The sequence below is a fragment of the Canis lupus genome, chromosome 14 (genome assembly GCF_003254725.2).
Source record: "Canis lupus dingo isolate Sandy chromosome 14, ASM325472v2, whole genome shotgun sequence".
Taxonomy (NCBI): Eukaryota; Metazoa; Chordata; class Mammalia; order Carnivora; family Canidae; genus Canis; species Canis lupus.
In genome coordinates this window covers 8,124,574-8,143,435 of record NC_064256.1, presented here as the reverse complement: position 1 = coordinate 8,143,435, position 18,862 = coordinate 8,124,574, and the positions used below count along the sequence as shown (strand labels likewise).

General features: G+C 44.0%; 1 protein-coding gene across 2 annotated transcripts in view; it reads left to right on the top strand.

The window, feature by feature from the left end:
- Nucleotides 1-18,862, top strand: part of SND1 (staphylococcal nuclease and tudor domain containing 1) — a 420,776-nt gene that overhangs the window by 303,144 nt on the left and 98,770 nt on the right. For both annotated transcript variants that reach the window (XM_035698273.2, XM_049093379.1), the window contains exon 16: nt 18,738-18,847. In XM_035698273.2, the coding sequence (XP_035554166.2) occupies nt 18,738-18,847 (110 nt within the window). The remainder of the gene's footprint in view (nt 1-18,737; nt 18,848-18,862) is intronic.

Below are 18,862 nucleotides of genomic sequence, written 5' to 3'. Positions count from 1 at the left end.
AAACAGTTGGGGCTCAATCATTTGGAAGGTTCTTAACAGCTATAAAATGTTACAGTTCTGTCAACGCGTAAGTGATAGATGTAAATGACTTTGCCATCATTCGCTTTCCTTTTAGGCTGGAAACCCAGGAAACTTAGGCAGTGTGAGTTTCTCTCCCAGGTTTGCATATTTTATACATGAGCTTAAATTAAACCATGTCACTCACCCCACCCCCATCTTCTGTGCAGCACTGGGTGTTAACCCTTTTCAATGTTAGGTTTTAACATTGACCCTAGCTTCTTGCCTATTTTAATCTTTTTGTGTTTGTTTTCTTGTTTGATTTATATTAAATAAGTAGATCTTCAGTACCTTCACCTCATTTTTGAGTAAATATCCTGATTAGACCCAAGTGTGCACTATCATCACTTGATCATTTTCACAGGACCATGGGGCAGTGAATTCAAGTGCTCACATTCATTCATTCCTTCAACAGCATTTACTGAGCTTTCGCCCAGCCCCAAGCCACTCTTTGCAGGCAGATTATTTTGCTAGAATTCAGCTCTGAGTTGTTTAGATGTCACCTTACCCTGTAACTCAGTTTCCTTGCTATTTGGGTTGGTCCTCGACCTTTTAACCCATTTTAGAAAACTATAGGCCTTCCCTCTAGAAAATGCCACATATGGGAGAAGACAGGGGTGGGGGTGGGGTGGCCAGCTAAGGAAAGTGAGGGCCTTGAAAAAGCATTGTTATTTAAAATGGGAAATAGGTTAAAGTGGCTGTCATGTCAGCTGGAAGAGGGACAGTGGTTAAGGGCTAGTTTGGAAAGTCAGATACCCAGGTCTTTGAAGGGCCCTGTGTCTGCAAGTTTGCTTAGATTGTACCACAGAGATAAGTTGTTGACAACTTTGAGCCACAGCTATTCTTAGCAAATATGAATCTGAAGAAGGCTGTCAGTCTTCTCTTCAGAAAATACACGTACACATAGATTTCATACAGTTTCATTAGATTACAAACACTAGCCTCCAAGCCTGTCCTTGAACCCCTCAACCCCTGGCTAGGAACTCCTTAGGAAGCAATCTTAAGTATACAGCTTCATTAATTTTTATGTGCATGAAAATATGCTTATAACACAATATATAATATTTCTAGCATCCTGGAATGTTCTCTCATGGCCATTCTCTCCAAGATAACTAGTATTCTGGCTTTTGTCTCCATAGATATAGTTTTACCTGTTTTGGACTTCATACCAGAAATCCTAATCTTAGTTTGCCCTATTGTCTATGAGATTCATCCTTGTTGTTAAATGTAGTGTCTTTCCTTTTTCATTGTAGTATGTATTTTTAAGCAGTTGGTGTTACCACAGTATGAAGACTTAGATTGGAGAGCATCCAAACTCAAGTCAGGAAGTGTAGCTAGGAGGTGATTGCCATTGACCTCTCAAGAGATACAGGAGCCTAAACTAGGCTGCAGGGTGGGAATGAGGAGGAAAGAACAGATCTGAGAACTGCTTAGGAGGGTTCTAAACTGTAGAATTCTGTTGGTTACTTGATTATAGAGGATGGGGAAGAAAGAGGATAGCTTCCTAGCTTAGCTTATAAATAATAGAATATCTGCAAGTACCCTTCGTTTTGATACTTTTAATGTTAGTTGCCTATGGATTCTTGCAGATCCAAATGACTTCAATTAAAAAGGCCAGGATTAGGGATTAAAACTTGAAGAGTCACCAGTTTATCATGGAATTTGAAGCCCAGGGAGTGAATTTAATTGCCTAGGAGTTGGGTTTAATAGGAAGCAGCTAAGAACAGAGCACTGTGAAGCTCTAAGGCTTAAGGAAGGGTCAAGAGAAGAAGGTCTGACAGCAGAGGCTTGGAGAAGCAGGGGGAACGCCATGAGGATGGGTTAACAAAGAAGCCAAGCCAAGGGCAAGATCCATGTCACAGAATTCTTAGATTTGGGAAGAGAAGAGGCTTTGAAGGTGTACCTAAGGTCAAGTGTTGTGTAGCACTCCTCTTCCTGCCCCTACTGTAGCTTTGTATCATGTCTATATAGGTGCCTGTAGTATGCACTGAACTGTGTGGATTCTCGAAGGAGAAGGGCCATGTTCTTTCCATTCCTCATTCCTGTCCAAAATCTACCAGAGTAGACTTTTTACATAGTAACTGGTCGCTGCATGTCCAGGTTGCACTTGTCTCTAAGACAGCCCCGAGTGGGCTGGATGACCTTCCCAGATCTGACTGCCTGCATCTCCTTGGGGGCTCTCTTGGTCAGGAAGGAGCTCAGGCACGGCAGCCAGACTGAGTTGTGTCTTTTGGCCAGGGACAGGGATAGGTTTAAAGCCCAGCTCTGCAGAGCCTCCAGGGCAGTGAGCTGTACTGCTCTCTGGGAACGCCCCCTCCTCTTCCAGCAAGCTACGTGGCTTTTTTGGTTACATAAGATGTGTGTTTTCTGGCAGGAAAGAGCTGCCTTGAGTGAGTGTTTAGCAGAAATGATTTGTGTGGAGTTATTTTGAGACCCCAGGGGAGGGAATGGCAGCCAAACCCTGCAGTATTTTAAACCGCATCACTCATCTACAGAGATTAATACATTATAGAGTCTCAGCCAGAACTCCGGTAACAGAGAAATAAGAATGCTGAGGCCCTCTCAATTTTAAGTGCTGGTTCTCTCAGTGTACATAAGGTGACTTCAGGGGTTTGGACCTAACTTGGTGCCTCAAGATTCTCCCACACTCCTTTGACCCTGTCCTCCCTATAGGCAGGAATTGGGCATGCAACTGTCTCCCTGTGGGGTCAGCCTCTGTTTGGAGCTGCAGTCCTTTTGTGCTGTCCTTCACTGTATAGGGAGCAAGTTGGTTTTCTAATGGAGAAGTGAGTCCACTTTTCTGTGGCAGCCCAAAATATGACACATTTACGTGATTAAGCTTCTTGTGGTTCCAGGCTGGCTAGGAGAAATCCCTCTTTCTCCTTCCAAAAGCATTCACCTTTTTCTCCTGACTCAGGCATAAACAGCTGTCCGCTAAGGGTGGGTGAATTACAGAATGTAGGATTTTCCAGTTTGGTGACATTAGGGGAGACAGCCTCCATATGAAACATTTCTCTGTTTTTGTTTTTCTCCTTCCTGTTATGTTGTGAAATTTGCTTCATCGTTCCCCATCCTTTTGCTGACAACTGTCCTGTTTGCCATTCAGGAGCTGGCATCTCCTCCTTAGGATAGCTATGTGAGATGGGAAGTGCCTTCTCCATGCCGCCGCCGCCGCCGCCCCCCACCCCCCCTCACCTCCCAACCCCCCCCCACACACACACATCCACAGCTGTAGAGCCGAAGAGTTCCTTGTGCTGGGAAATCTAATTGCCTTCTGACCCCAAGGGATCCTTTTGGGCCAGAGGACATCTAGTCACTGGCTAGACTTCAGAGGAAGGCTCCAGAAAGAAAGAACCCTATCCATAACTGTCCATTAATCTAGATGCCTTCTCACAAGCCTCGTAGACCCCAGCACCAGGCACATAGGAAGATATGGGAGGAGCAAGCACTGCGGGTGGAGGGAGGGAGAGATTTCTCCCCACCTGCATCCCCAAGGAGCCAGTAAGCATTGTCTAGAAGACTTCAGCTGATGGCATTCCCCCTCCATTTGTGACAATGGAATGGGGCTGGGATACGGTGGAGAGAAGCAAGAAACAAAAGTAAGTGAGAAGGCACTTCTCAAGCCAACATCTAGTGCAGATTTCAGGTCAGTAGAGGGGACTGGCAGACAGCCAGGTGCTTTGGATGAGATGTGAAGGGCACGAAGCAGATGGAGTGGCTTCTCTCCTTGTCCCTTAGAATAAAACCAGATTTTCATGTATGCTGTGCCGAGGACTCCCCCCATTCCTGTCTCTGGTGTCTGCCACATCGGACACTCCCCACTGAGTGTATGTGTGCCTGTCGGTAGGAACAGCCCCGGTGTCCTTCTCCCCACAAATCCCAGTTTCTGATCTGGGCCCCCTTACAGCAGATGCTGTCCCCCACCATAGGCTGGGACACATGAGCTCAGCCTTTGGAGACATGCACTTCTGTTTCTCCAGTGCTCCCTCTTCCTCCTTAGTGGACCTTCCTCCTCTCCCTCCCCCTTTTCAGCCTTGCCCCCTGCCCTCTTGCCTTAAGCAAGCAAGCACACACAGGTGTGCACACACTAGACAGGCACAGGAGTGCTCTTGGTTGTGATGGGCACCGGGAGTCATCATTGGGCAACCTGCCTGACTTGGAGCTGTGTTTGGGAAGCATAGTGCCCGCTCCCTCCCTAGACACTCCACCACTACTTCCTCACCTGTTGGGCCCTTCTTAACAATGATTTTTGGCAAGCTTCCCTTCCAGGGACTTGTGCCATCCTTCAGTCATGCAATAAGCAGCACACTAGAGCAGCTTTCTTCTCCCTTGAAGACAGGCACAGCCTGATGAGACTGGTTAATATCTCTCATCCGGCTGCAAAAAATCAAGAAGCTTGTCTGTCAGGTACCTGGTTTTCTCTCTTGCTGTCCTCCCTTGTCTCCTGCTTTTCAACTGAAGCTTTGTATCCAGCATCACAGTTCAAATCCTGGTGCTTTGGTGCCCTGTTGCCACTGTGACAGGAGCTAAAAAGCCTCAATTAAGTGCAAGCCGTGCTTTCCTTGTCCCACTGGCCACAATGATGACTGAAATAGTGGTTTCTGCAACATTGCATCCTTGGAAAGTAAAGGATGCAGAAATCCTGTTCTTTCCCTTGGGTCTCCCAAACAGGGAAAATAATCACTTCAATAGAACAGTCTTTTCCTGAATTCTGCAAAGTGGATTCTAGACAGTGGTTTGGATTTGCTGTTCCTTTTTATCCCCAAGAGCCCAGTGAATGAGAGAAGGAAATGAATAGACTGCTTGTCACAACACCACCAGGGTCTCCACAGTGCCTGAGGCTGCTGCTGAGAGATAGACAATGGAAGTGGGCTGGAATGGAGGCCATGGCAGCAGGCAGCCTTCCACAGGACGTGCTCTGCCTCTCCCACACAGTCCCTTGAGGGCTTCCCTTCTCCCTCAGCCCAGGGATTCCTCCTGCACTAATGGAGCTGTCTGTATTGCCGCAGCATGCTGCCTGGAGTAAAAGTCCAGCTCTGCCCCGTCACAAGGAGGGAGGACTGGTATGCCATCTCTCCACACCCCTACCCAGTCAGTCCCGCAGAGGCAGCAGATTTCCCCTCCGAAGATGGCTCTCAACAACAGCACGTAAGAAGGGACATCCCCATTGCACGTGCCCCAGCATCCCATCAGAATTTTAATTAAATCAACCAGAAAGCTATTTCCTGTAACGATACCCTTCATATTATCTGGGCTGAAAGAGAAAAACAAGTAGAAGGGTAGGAAATCAAAACCCTTGTCCTGTGAGTACCTGGCAATGTTTAGCCTGGAGAAAATAAGACATGAGGATGGCAGGAACTAGAAGTACTGTCTTCACATATTTGAGGGGCTGTCAAGTGTGTAATGGATGTTTTATATGGCAAAGTGAGCCAGATTTTAGAAGGCCTAGAATGTCAAGATTGTGGAGTTCTGATTTTATAATAGATAAACTATAGGAAGCCACTGACAGCATATGCTTGAGGAAAATTGATCTGCTAGCTATGTGTAAGAAGAATCCATATAGAGCAAAATTGAAGGCAGGCAGATAGAAGATTCTTGCCTTAGAAGCCTCAAGAATCAGAGTTATGTTGATAGTTGAAAAGATTCGGTATACTGAACAACAGCTGTGGAAGTGAAATTCCTGGACTTGGTAAGAGGTAGAAGTCATTGAGTCACGTGGATAAAGTAGGGACAAATCAGAGATGAAGTTTTTAGACTGGGAGTATGGTAGTACTGAAACTGAAATAGGGCACAAGGGAAGGAAGACAAGAAGGAGTTTGGTTATAGACATCCTGAGTTTGTGAGGTTTTGGCAGGACCTCCCAGGGGACATGTCTTTGAGACATTTGGGTTGGGTCTGTGGCTTAATCTGTGGGTTCTGTGGGATCACAGTGATCGAGAACACAAAAAAGGGTGGGCCTTCCAAGAGATAGTGCAGAGCATAAAAAGAAAGTCCAGGACGTGAGGGAGGGCAAAGCAGGAGACAAGACAAGCAGCCCAGAGAGCTAGGACACCAATCAAGAGAAGGAAAGCGTTGCACTACAGGACTGATGCATGGTGTTGAAAGCCACGTAGAGATCTAGTAGGGCTCCCACTGAGAAGAGATTATTAGATATTTGTGAGTGAAGAGGTTACTTTTCTAGTAGAAAGATAAAGTCTGAGTACAAAATCATAGGAGCAAAGGCTTTCTGTATGTACAAGAAGAGTGATAGTACAAGTGTAATGTCAGGGAGTGGAGAGAAGCCATTGTGGCAAGGAATGAAGAACAGCAACTCTGGAAACATCAGGTTTAGAGCTTATGGGATTTAAGTTTTGAATGGGGAAATCTGAGTCGGATGGAGTAGATCGGGAATAAAGAGGAAAGATCACCCATGTAGGAGAGGAGACATTCCTAAAATGAGGTGCAGAAGAAGAAAGCTGAGCACGGGCCTGTGGTCAATGTCAGCTATCTTGGCCACTCTCCTTTGAGCCACATTGTGTTTCCTCTTCTCTGCTCCAGGACTGTAGGCTTTTTTTTTTAGTATTATTTTTACTATTTAAGATATTCTTAGCCTGTCACCCATTCTAATGTTCTAGTCCTGGGAAGTTGAACTCTGCCTTGGGTAGACTTTCTTTTAACCAGCATATAGCTTTCCTTAAAGCTGGAGTTGGCAGACTCTTTCCATAAAGGGCCACAGAGTAAATGTTTTAGGCATTCTGGGCCAGATAATCTCTGTCACAAATACTCAACTCTTCTGCTGTACCATGAAAGAAGCCATAGACAACAAATGAGCATGGCTATGTTCCAGTAAAATTTCATTTATGGAGACTGAAATTTGAATTTCATGTAATTTTCACATGTCACAATTTTTTTTTTTTTTTAACCATTCAAAAATGTAAAACCCAGTCTTACTTAGCTCATGAGTTGTACAAAAGTAGGCAGTGGGCTGGATTTCATCGACAAGAAGTTGTCTCCTGACCCCTTTATGTTATGCTAACCAAAAAATAAAAAGGAAAAATTAAAGCCACTCTTCACCCACAGCCCAGAATTCAAGCTATTTTTCAGGATAGGATGGGTTTATGTATCAAGATCAGCCTCTTGAAGAAGCTTGCCCTTTCAGAATTCCTTTCTTTTTGCTTGTTTTTATTTATTTATTGTTAGGTTTGTTAGGTTACATCAGTAAAGTAAAGGTCTCTTAATGAAAGATTGTCTGCTCTCAGAGTTTTATTTCATTCCCATTGGTTTGGGGGTCTTAGTATTCCTGACACTAGCTAGTTTGTTTTGCTTCAGTTCTGATAGCCAAATATACTGATTGCTAGACATTTGAGTTTCACTTGCCTAAGGAGTAGAAGCTCAGAACAATTTTTTTTCTATGAGTGAAGGCTCAAGAAGGGCAATAGATTGGAAGTACAATCACACATCTCAGAAGCATTTTGTTCACTAACACAACACAGCTTGGTTTAGAAAGTCACTCTAAATTTATTCAAGTAAGTAGCTTTTACATTTGGCTGCCAGATGTGTGTCAGAATACCTTCTAGAAGCTTGTACTTGCAAGATCCACGTGGGCATTTCCTATTGCTTTCTCCTGGCCCAGTGGCTATTCTCTATCAGCCTGGACAGTAGATTCATATTCTCTTCTTTATCTATTAACATGGAATTTAAAAGACCAAGATTAGAATTCCTTAGTGCCAAAAATGAAAGGGAAAAAAATACATCTAAGTTTTATTTGATTCAAAGATAAAGTTGCATGTTTAAAATAAGTCAGAAAAAGCAAAAGTTGAGGGTTCTCATAGAAACCAACTCCTCCTCATTGCTCAGACATGGGATTTGTGCTTGTTGGGTGCTGTCGCCATGGTGCCACGGTGTTACATAAAAGCTAAAGCCCTGTTGATTTCTTGTCATTGAAAAGACCATCATGACCCTTGCTTTTGATCTCCAATGCTTTGTTTTCTATGTAATGTCCATATGAGGTGGATGTTTGAGATGGGCACTGAAGAGAAATTCAAAGAGACAATTGGGGGTCGGCATGGTTCTTTCTTAGGCCCGCTTGTTTTGTTCCTCTCCTAGCTGGTGGTGATATTATTGCAGCTGCTGCTTATAGCAAACCCAAAACAAATGTGTGTATTGGGAAGCAGACAGCCTGCCATCTCCAACCCGCCCCCCCTTCCCACACACCCCCAGAGCCAGCCTGGCTGGATTGTTTACCACCCGTTACCACCCAGCTCTTAAAATGCCACCGGGAGGGAAAGGTCTTGTTAATCAGGGAGCATTTTCCCTCCCCTTAAAAATCGTTTTCAGATCCTGTTCTGCAATGGGGAGAATTATAAAAGGTGGTTCTGATGCTGGCCCGATTGTTATCTGAATTTTTTTTTTTTTTCATTTTGGGAATGATTCTTTGGTGTCTACAGCCAATGATAAATCAAGTTTGATGAAGCCAGTTCTGCACACTGCCTGGCTGGACTTAGAGCCAGAAATCCAGTAGAAAGCCCCTAAGCCATCCCTTCCTTGTCATCTCCTTAGAAGTGGGCAGTGGTTTAGCATTTAACACCCACTCACCTTAGAGTCCTAGAAATAAGAGTTACTAGATTTCCTTAATGAACTCCCCAAGTGTTCTGAATAGGACATCGTTATAACAGGTTTGTCGCATCTGTTTCTGCTAGGTTTAATGTCTCTGGCTTTCATTTAGCAAAAACAATTCTTGAGTATCAACTGTGTTCCAGATACCAGGGATACACAGAGAACTGGCATTTACTTTACCTCAAATAATCGCAGAGTGGGGATCCACCATTAAGAGGCTAACAACAGCTGGAGATGAGACCTGAGAAGTCAGCCCTGTCCTGGTGATATAAAGCCCATGACTTACATCAGAGAAACTCAAGACATGTTTGAAACCAAGCACTGTACAGTGGCCCTGCCTTATGCGCGGAAGGGTCATTCCAAGACCCCCAGTGGATGCCTGAAAACCACAGATAGAACCAAACCCTCTATACTGCATTTTATCCTGTATCTACATACCTGTGATAAAGTTTAGTTTATAAATTGGGCACTGTAAGATATTTATAACAATGATAACATAGGACAATTACAACAGTATGCTGTAATAAAAGTTATGTGAATGTGGTCTCTTGAAAGATCTTATTGTACTGTACCCCCATTTCTTGGGATGATAAAATGCCTACATGATAAGATGAAGCAGGGTGCGTGATGCAGGCACTATGACATAGCATTAGGCTATAATGACCCTCTGACAGTACATCATAGGGAGGATCATCTGCTTCTGGACCACACTGGACCATGGGGAACTGAAACTGCAGGAAGTGAAACCATGGATAGTGGGGGAACTACTGTACCTCCTTTCTGTAGATGCCTCCCCTTCCTTTCTTCAAAAGAAGCTGTAGTTACTGTGGCATTGTAAAGACTGGGTCATATTTGTGACCAATTGGTCAATTGGAATTATGAACTAAAAACAGCTTCAGTCTCCACTCTTACTCAGTTCTGACACCCTGCCTACAATTACCTGAGGAGTTGGATCCCTTTAATTAGAATCCCTTCATTCTTCTTTTATGCCTTTATTCTGATCACTGAAAGAGCTTTAGCAGTGACATGTTCCAAAATTGGCCCACAAGATGCTACCTCCCCTAAGGTAACAACATAGCAGTTCAGAGAACAAGGGAGAGAAGAAAGAATTTGAGACCGCGCAGAATCCTTGTTTCATTTCTGACCCTTTTAATACAAGTCGAGTCCTCATATAATTGTAGAACTAACTCTTAGAAGCCAACTAGTCCACCATTTGCCTTGCTCTTTGGGCCATTTTAGGTAATGTAGGACCAGTTGGCCCGAATGGGATGTTTTACAGTTCTCCATTATTAACAGATTAATTGATGGTATTTGCAATTTGAGGTCTCCAAATTAATTCCAATTTAAAGCTTATGAGAAAACTCAAAGCAAGCTTTTGGTGCATGAGATGTGTTACATATGTTGCTGAAAACCAACAATGTGGTTTGTTAATTTGGTTTTATATGTATATTCAGGTGATAACTACATTCCTCAAAATTAGGCAGATGGCCTATCTGCTTCTGTATTTTGTGCCAATGGCTTAAGAGTTCTGGATTTTGTTCTTGATGCTTAGGGAAGAAATAACTGTCTAAACATTGTTAACACCTAAGAATTTTTGAAATTGCCTTGGACATAGTTAAGTATTACATTAACTTGGACATAGTTAAGTGTTACTTCTCTTAGGCTACATACAGAGTTCAAATGTCTTATTCTCTATACAGAGTGGGGTTTTAAAATTTGTGTTTAGTTTTCTGGTGGTGTTGGGGAGGATGGCAAAGAGAAGTATAGAAATGGAACTAATTGAATCGGGGGGTAAAAATCTCTACTGAGAGTCTGTGAATTATAAATCAGCTCGCTGCAGCAGCAGGAACTCAGGTATTGGAGTACAGTCGGTATGACAGGAAGCTTATTTTGGTTCTTTCTGTGCCTTGCCTTGTCCTTGACGTTTACTCCAGGGGACTGTGTATTTAAAAAGAAGGAAGAGGTGTCTGCGGTTTCCATCTGGGAAACTTTTACAGCATTCTTACCTGGGGTCTTAAAAGGCAAAGGATGAAGCTGTCCTGCTAGATGAGACAGTATATAGTCTCCCATCCTCTTCCCAGCTGTCTGCCACCTGGCTGTGTACCTAGCCCCCCTCTAGCTGTCAACCAGGCATGTGGCACATACTAGCAGATAAAGCCGCTGTTCTGAAAGTCTCACCAAGACAGCCATTTTGTCTGATTCAATCAACAAAAATGTGTTAAAATTTTCAGGGAGCAGCATTTAAAGCAGAGATATTTAAACTTGAATATTATTTAAGAAATCTTTCCCAAAATTGTAGAAAAGAAAATAGTAGCTTCCTGGTCTGGGCTACTTTCTTGTAAGAAGAGGGATAGGCTTAGTGGCCATATTTCAGTTTTAGGGTAAAAAAAAAACAGTATTTTCATTTCAGTTGGGAAGTTTATTTATAACCCAGTAGTCATCCCCACACTTAGTGTTTCTGATATTTTGTCCAGATTTTTCTTTCCCCTAATAATTACACCTCCCTGTTCTCAAGCTAAGCATTTTCCCTCCTTTCTTGTGTTTACACCTTTCAAATATTTGCAGATTGTTATCTTGTCACCCTCTTAGTCACCGCTTAGCCGAACTGTACAGATTTAGCACCTTTTATCTTTCCTTTAAAGGCAGGCCTCCCTGCCCCTGAGTCATTTCCATTACTCCCTTGAAATGTGCTCCAGTTTTTTTCATTTCCATGTGGCCACACAGCTTCCGATAGCAGAACTCGGGGTTATAAGTGGGGATGGTTTCCCTCCTTTGTTGTATTGGAAAGGAACCTGAATCTCTCTACCATGCTCCATCAGGCCTCCCTGGCATTGCTGGTCAGCGCTGACCTCTTCCTCTCTCTAGCTCAGCTGCACTCCCAAGTGAGACAAGCTAAAGACCATTGGGGTAAATGGATGTAGCTGTGCTCACTTTTTTTTCTTGAAGTGTTATGTAACCAATGGGAAAGTGGGATGCATGTAGCCAGGGGTTCTTTGGGCCCCTCCCCTGGTATTTGCGGAATATCTGCATTAACCCTGACAGTTCATTAGCCATTTCCTTTTCTGTGTCTTTACTTCTTCTCAAAAGTATTTTCACCCATACTCACTCATTCATCATTTCTTGAGGATCGACAGTGCCACTGTGTGCTAGGCAGTGTACTGGATCTTGGGAAGAATAAAATCTAAATGACACAGTACCCAGCCTAAGAAGCAATTTAGTTTTAGTTTTATTTGGGTTGCAAATACCAGGTTCTCCTAGAGGCTTGCTCATGGTAGCAATAAGAGGAGAGAGCTGATTTCTGGGAACATCCCTGAAAAATCTAACAGGATCCAAGGTAAAGTCCATTGTCTCCACTCCTAGAATGGGAGGTGGTCTGTGGGTATGTAGTACTCCACAGCAGGACTCCAGGGGAAGTGCTTCAGTGTTGATGCTGGTAAGTCCCTTCTGCTTATTGCCTCCTTCCTCTGGCTCTTGATGGGCTTATGTTTTGCACACTGCTGGGTTCAGATTCCAGAAAGAGAATCTTTTTGGCTCATTCATGATCTCCCATTTCTTTTTGGACAGAGCTTTTTTCCCTTTTCCAGACCAACTGTAGATTGGCCACATCGAATCACATGCAGCAGCAGCAGCTCTCTCCGTCTCCTCCCAGCCCCCTGTCAGCTCACCTCCATCCCCAGTTTGTGGTAAGGGAGAGGACAGAGGCCAGAGTCAAGGGCTAGAGAACGTAGTTGCCTGATGCCTTAGCAAGGGACTTGGTGTGGTGAGCCCCATAACTGACCTGTCCAGTACATTCTACCAAGTCTCCCAGGCACACATGCATCTGCCTAACATAGTCCAGTTAGTATGTGTTGTTTCTCAACATTCTGCAACCTGTAGGTTTAAGAGTAAATTCATTCACCAGTCACAGACCTTATATGATGGATATGTTTTCATTGCTGGTAATTAAGCTTTATTGGCACAAAGTTCTCTTTTTCCTCATTGAGTGCTCAGCTTCTAGCACAGTGCCTGACCCAGAGTAGGTGTTGATGATATGTCTGTGTGAAATGGAACTGAGTGAACTGTGACATTTTTAAGTATCCAAAGCAGGCAGAAGGCAAAGATCATGTCTGCATGCTTCCTGTGCCCATCTCTCGGTACTATCCGATGCAGTTGTGAAACACACTGGACATGAAGTCAGCATCATTGACTAATACTTCCAGTTGGTTATTGTTTCCACCTGAGTTTTGTTTCTTTTAGTTAATGCCTGATCTCTTGTTTGCTAGACAAAGTGCCATTGAGAAGCTGTCACTTCTAGCCAAGGCAGATTTGCCACACTTCCTTTTAGCGCCCAATAAAGGGAAAAGCAAACACACTTTGAGCGCAGAGGCTTAATTATCATAAAACTCAACATACAATATAAAATATTCAGAGCGATACATGACTCTCACATAGCCTTCAATAGAATCTCTTATATAGCCATTATTGTGTCATTAACAAGAATTCGTACTTCTTGTTCCAAAGCTGACTGACCAAAGTGTTTGTGTTAATTGACCTAGTTAGTCAATGTCTCTGAATGTATAATTTCTTTTTAATAGAATGCTCTATAGCCAGCATTTTTAATTTGAAAGGGGGCACCCTGAACTCCAGGAGTCAAGCCTTGTGTGAGGAATCTCAAAAGGGCATAACCAAAATTGTAGGATTTTATCACCAGGGGAGGCTTTGGAGGTCCTTTATTTTATAGACAGAGACCATGAGGCCCAGAAAGGTTTCATACTTCATCATTGGCAGAACAGAAACCAGAATCATCATGTGCTGATAGCTAGGGTATACATTTTATCTTTCTAAACCAAACAAAATCAGATATATCCTCTTTTATTTTAAGCGGTCTTGGGCAATCATTATATCCCAGAAAGCATTTTTTTAAAAAAAGATATTAAAAAGGGGGGGTTTTGGGGATCCCTGGGTGGCGCAGCGGTTTGGTGCCTGCCTTTGGCCCAGGGCGCGATCCTGGAGACCCGGGATCGAATCCCACATCGGGCTCCCGGTGCATGGAGCCTGCTTCTCCCTCTGCCTGTGTCTCTGCCTCTCTCTCTCTCTGTAACTATCATAAATAAATTTTTAAAAAATTAAAAAAAAAGGGGGGGGGTTAGCTATAGGCAGATGGATCTGTCGGGCTTTAAAGAGGTCAAGGATGGGGCGCCTGGGTGGCTCAGTCAGTGAAGTGTCTTCCTTTGGCTCGGGTCATGATCCCAGGTCCTGGGATCAAGCCCCACATTGGCCTCCCTCTGCCTCCCTCTGCCTCTGACACTTCTACCCCTCTTCTGCCCTGCTTGTGCCCGCCCCTTCTCTCCCTCCTCCCCAAATAAATAAAATCTTTAAAAAATAAAGAGACCAAGGAACCATATGTATGGATTAGGAGAGAGAGGGTGTGTGTCTTAATCTGCCCTTCATGGACATCAGCTGAAAAACTCCACGGGGTACAGGGTGTCTTCATTCTGTCACACTCCATAATAGGGAAGTAAAATGTTTTAGAATGTTTGGGATTTTTGTAATGCAGTTTTTGGTGATGTTTTGTTTTGTTTTAGGCAAAATGTTTGTTTTTTGAATGGCTTGTAAGTGTCAGGAGTAAGTTTGACAGTTAACCTGCACCTGTGGTGTTTGAAGCACAGCAGAGTTGGTATGTCCTTATCAGCAGGCAGCACTGCCCCAGTGCACTATCAGAAAAGACAGCTATTAGTGGTAATGCACACCATCCAGAATTACCGGCACTTTCTCACTTGGCTGGGGAGAGCTTCTGGAACTCCAGTGATATCTCACTTCATATTTACAGTCTTAGGAGCTCCCCATTGCTGCGTGTCAGCCTGCACAGCTCAACAGCTACAGTCGGGGGTTTGCTTTCTGAGAGCCCAACTTTCTTTCCTTTGACCTGTTTGCTTGCTTGCTTGCTTGCTTGCTTTCTATTGGTAACAAAGCAGCACACCAGGGACACCAGCCCAGTAGTGCAGTCTTTGTTTGAATAAAGGTGCAGCATAGACTTACTCTCCCATTGACTTACTGGCCAGGTTCTTGGGGAAGGTGGGCTGAACAGAGCACTTCCTTCACCTGGTATCTTCCTTTACCTGGTGTTTAGCAGCAACAGCTGTCCTTCTGGCTTTAGAAGTTAACATTTGTTTCTTTCCCCTCTTATGAATGAACAGCCTATTTCTTGCCCTGTTCCTTGATCCCTTGGGACACAAAAGCAAGTCCAGAAGCTGATAAATAAGCACTCAGTGTAACCTTTGAACTCTAAGAGGGCCATCAGTACCCTCCCAGTCCTTTATCTTTTTTTTTTTAATTTTATTTATTCATTTATTCTTGAGAGACAGAGAGAGAGAGAGAGGCAGAGACACAGGCAGAGGGAGAAGCAGGCTCCATGCAGGGAGCCTGATGTGGGACTCGATCCCGAGACTCCAGGACCATGCCCTGGGCTGAAGGCAGGCACTAAACTGCTGAGCCATCCAGGGATTCCACCCCCCTCCCCCAGGCCTTTATCTTAACACTTTAGTCTACACCAGTGTCAAGCTGAGGGCCTTGACCCACTGGAGTCTTAATTCAGTGTCATAAGCATCTTTTTTTCTCTTTAGTGAAATAGAACAGAAGAGATACAGAGCATATCACTTGTAGTCGAGACTAACCATTGTTTTGTGGAAACCTCACTATGTGTAAGTGTATATACCTATATGTAAATGTATATATGGGTCATAATAAAATTAAAAGTTTGAAAATGCTCAACTACACAGTTCTGTATCTGTAGAAGTACATTCTGCCTCTCCCTGCTCAGGCCCTGTTTTAGTATCCTTCCTAGTGCCCCTTCTCCCCAGTCTAGCAATTTCTCCTGAGCATGGAAACTGCTACTTTGGTGGCCCCAGGGCCAAGCACCCCTCCACTTTACATCCCAACACCAGCTGTGCCTAGACTCCCTAACCCTGCTCACCAAGAAATGGAGGACCATAGACCCTGGACTCCTACCTAGTCTCCATTATAGCTTATAACGCCCTCTAATTTACAGTGTTGTTGAACTCCAAAACTGGACTTTTTCTCAGTGGCTTTAGCATCTGACAATCTAGGGTTCAGATAGGCCACTTAGTAGCTTTGTGATCTTGGGCTTTATGTCTATTTATAGGTAGAGGGTACTCAATAAGTACTCATTTTGCACCCCTTAGCACTAATACCCAGGTTCCTACTTCCATCGCATGTGTTTTTAGCATACAACTTCTTCCTGTCTGTCTTGAGCTGAGATGTGACAGTTTTGACTGAGTTTCTGACTGAGAAGGAGTTACTTTATAAGAGACAGCCCAGAAGAAAAGGTAGTAAATGAGAAAAGCAGAGATGATGCTCCTGTTCTCAAGCACTTTCTATTTCCTCTCCTTTCTCTTGCCCACCTTGTCTGACAGGAATTAATGTGCATCGAGGTTTTTACATTTTTCCACTCAAAAAGAAACAGGGAGACCACCTCCTTCTGCTTCCTCCACTTGAAGAACTGAAGCTGCTGGCAGGTGGAGGAGCAGCATAAGAAAGGCCCTCCTTTGTCTCTGAGTCTGCATGGAGCAGTTGGGTTTGAGTCACCTCAGGCCCAACGGTCTCTCTCCTGAAAGACATTTTGAATTCATTTCAGGTTGATTTGTTTAATTCCCTGGGCTTGTTGAGCCATCTTGTTTTCTGAATGTAATTACTTTGTAGTCTCCCAGGATTGAGAGAGAGCTACTGGGATCTCTAGATTTCTTGAGATTTCTGAGTACCAAGATCATGACAGCAGAGTAGAGTGAGTACATCTACTCAGCCAGAGAGTCTCAGAAATCTTCTCTGCCTTTTTTATGCAGTTATTCCCCCAATTCCTGCTGCCCAGTTGTCCCAGCCTTTTCCCAGTTCTGGCTCCCAGTCTGCAACCACCCCACCAGCAGCACCCAGCTCGGTCCCACCCAGATGGTTGCTAAGGGTTGGAAACAAACTGGAAACTTACTTTAGCATTATTCTTGTTTTGCAGCAATGCTTTGTGGTATGTGGCCAAAAAGTTCAATAGAATTTTTTATTTTTTCCTGACAATTCTGTTTTTGCTTAGTTTGCAGATATAAAATGAAAAGTGTTTTTGGCTGTTGTTGTAGAGATTATGGGCTCTCTTTCATTCAGTTTTACTCTAGCTCCATCTTTCCCTTCAAGGTTAATCTCAAGCTCTTTGGCTTGGAGTTTATTACTTTCTTTTACAAAAATAAGTTCCACTTATCCCATGCAGCCTGGCATTGAAGTACCCAAAATGAGGCAGCCCTGGTGATCTTCTTACTCGTGGGACACTTGGGCAGGGCCTGTGGCTGTCCCATCTTTTCATCGGTGGGAGAATGGCCCTGGCCACCAGCCCAAGCTGCTGTCCTGCTGCAGCTGCTGTCCTGCTGCTCTCCCACTCTGCTGTTTCGTTTGATGTGATGTATTCCTTTTGTGAAGCCTTGAGGCTCGGAGAAAAGGCTCTGTTCTTGAGCTTCTGAAAACTCAAGGTATAAACTATTCCCTTTCCTCTGAGCTTCATGACCTTGAATCTGTGCTGTGGCCAGAAACATGAGCAGCCACCTGGCTTCATCCATAAGAGATATATGGCTGGGATATATCCCAGCAACAGTTGCCCCTCTTCGCCCAAAGGCTCCCTGGTAGGTGTTGGTAGTAGCCTAGACACCCTGCTACTCTGCCTTATGCAGCAAGAGAGACCAGCGGTGCTTCAGAGACTTGGCATTAAATGCATCCTCCCCCATATTTTGATCCTTTCCTTTTATTGTGTCTCTAGCCTAGTTCAGCTTTTTGCTTTAAAATTACAGCTACAGTATGAATTTTTTTTGAAATATTTATAAGTAACTCAGTTGTCAAAATGTGACATATTTCATGGTCTCACTGGTGACCACTGTAAGTGATAAATACATTGGCAAAATGAATGGCTGACTCAAAGAGTAAAAAGAGGCAGTCTGAGATGGGTAGTAAGCATCTGTGTTGTATAAAAGGCTGTCCTTGGAGGGGCACCTGGGTGGCTCGGTTAAACATCTGCCTTTGGCTCAGATCATGATCTTGGGGTCCTGGAAATGAGCCTGCTTCTCCCTCTCCCACACCCCCACTTGTGCTCTCTGTTCCCTTTCTCTCAAATAAATAAATTTAAAAAAAAAAAAAAAAAGGCTGTCCTCAGATATAAAGAAGTGTGAAGAACGGGATCCTCAGAGATCTTTATAGGCTAGGTATGGAGTGAAAGACAACTGAGGCATTATGAGGCAATAATAATAATAATGGTAAAACAATAAAAGTTAAAATGTATTATACCTCTCCATATGCGAAGCTACTGTCTGCTGTGTATTTTACATACATAATCTCCCCTAGTTCACACAGCAACCCAGTGAGGTAGATATATTATTTGACGAGTTTTACAAATAGGACAGCTGAGGCTTTGAGTGGTTCAGTAACTTGGCTAAGGTCACAAAGCAAATAAGTGACAGAATTAGAATGTGAATCCAGGTCTGTCTGGTTCCAGACACCTAGTACTTTGATCAGTATTGTCTTTTCTGTTTCTCATTCTGAATGAAAAACTGATGGTACTATTATCTAGAATATAGCCAGAGGACAGTGGGGGAAGCTTATGAAGGGAAAATGACACTGAGTTAACACTTTGAATTGGACGTTAAAGTCAGATCATAAAGAGAAGACGTCTAAGAGTCCACTGGAATGGCTCTCAGAAGGCAGAATGCCTGGGGGTAGCAGTATCATTTAGGTGAGAGAACCATTTATGTAAGTGATCATTAGGACAGACTCTGAGATTGCAAGGAGGACAAGATGGGGGTGGGGTGCATCCTGCATCTGGGTGTCTGTGTTCCTGCATGTCTTATATGGAACTCCCTAGGTCGTCATGATAATTTCCAGGTGCTGTCACTGAGAGTTCCTCTCCATTGTTGCTGCCCTGGTGGTGTTGGTTTTTCCGTCTGGGGTCCCTTATCTCAGATGTGATGGCATTCTGATCTGACTCCTGCCTTATTGGAAAGGTTAGGGGCATTAGGCCTACTGGGCCCCTTTTCATCACAAATTCTCCTTCTCTCCTGACACAGGCATCGAATGCCCCAGAGGAGCGCGAAACCTCCCAGGCTTGGTGCAGGAGGGAGAGCCTTTCAGTGAGGAAGCAACACTTTTCACCAAGGAGCTGGTGCTGCAGCGAGAGGTGGGACATTTTACA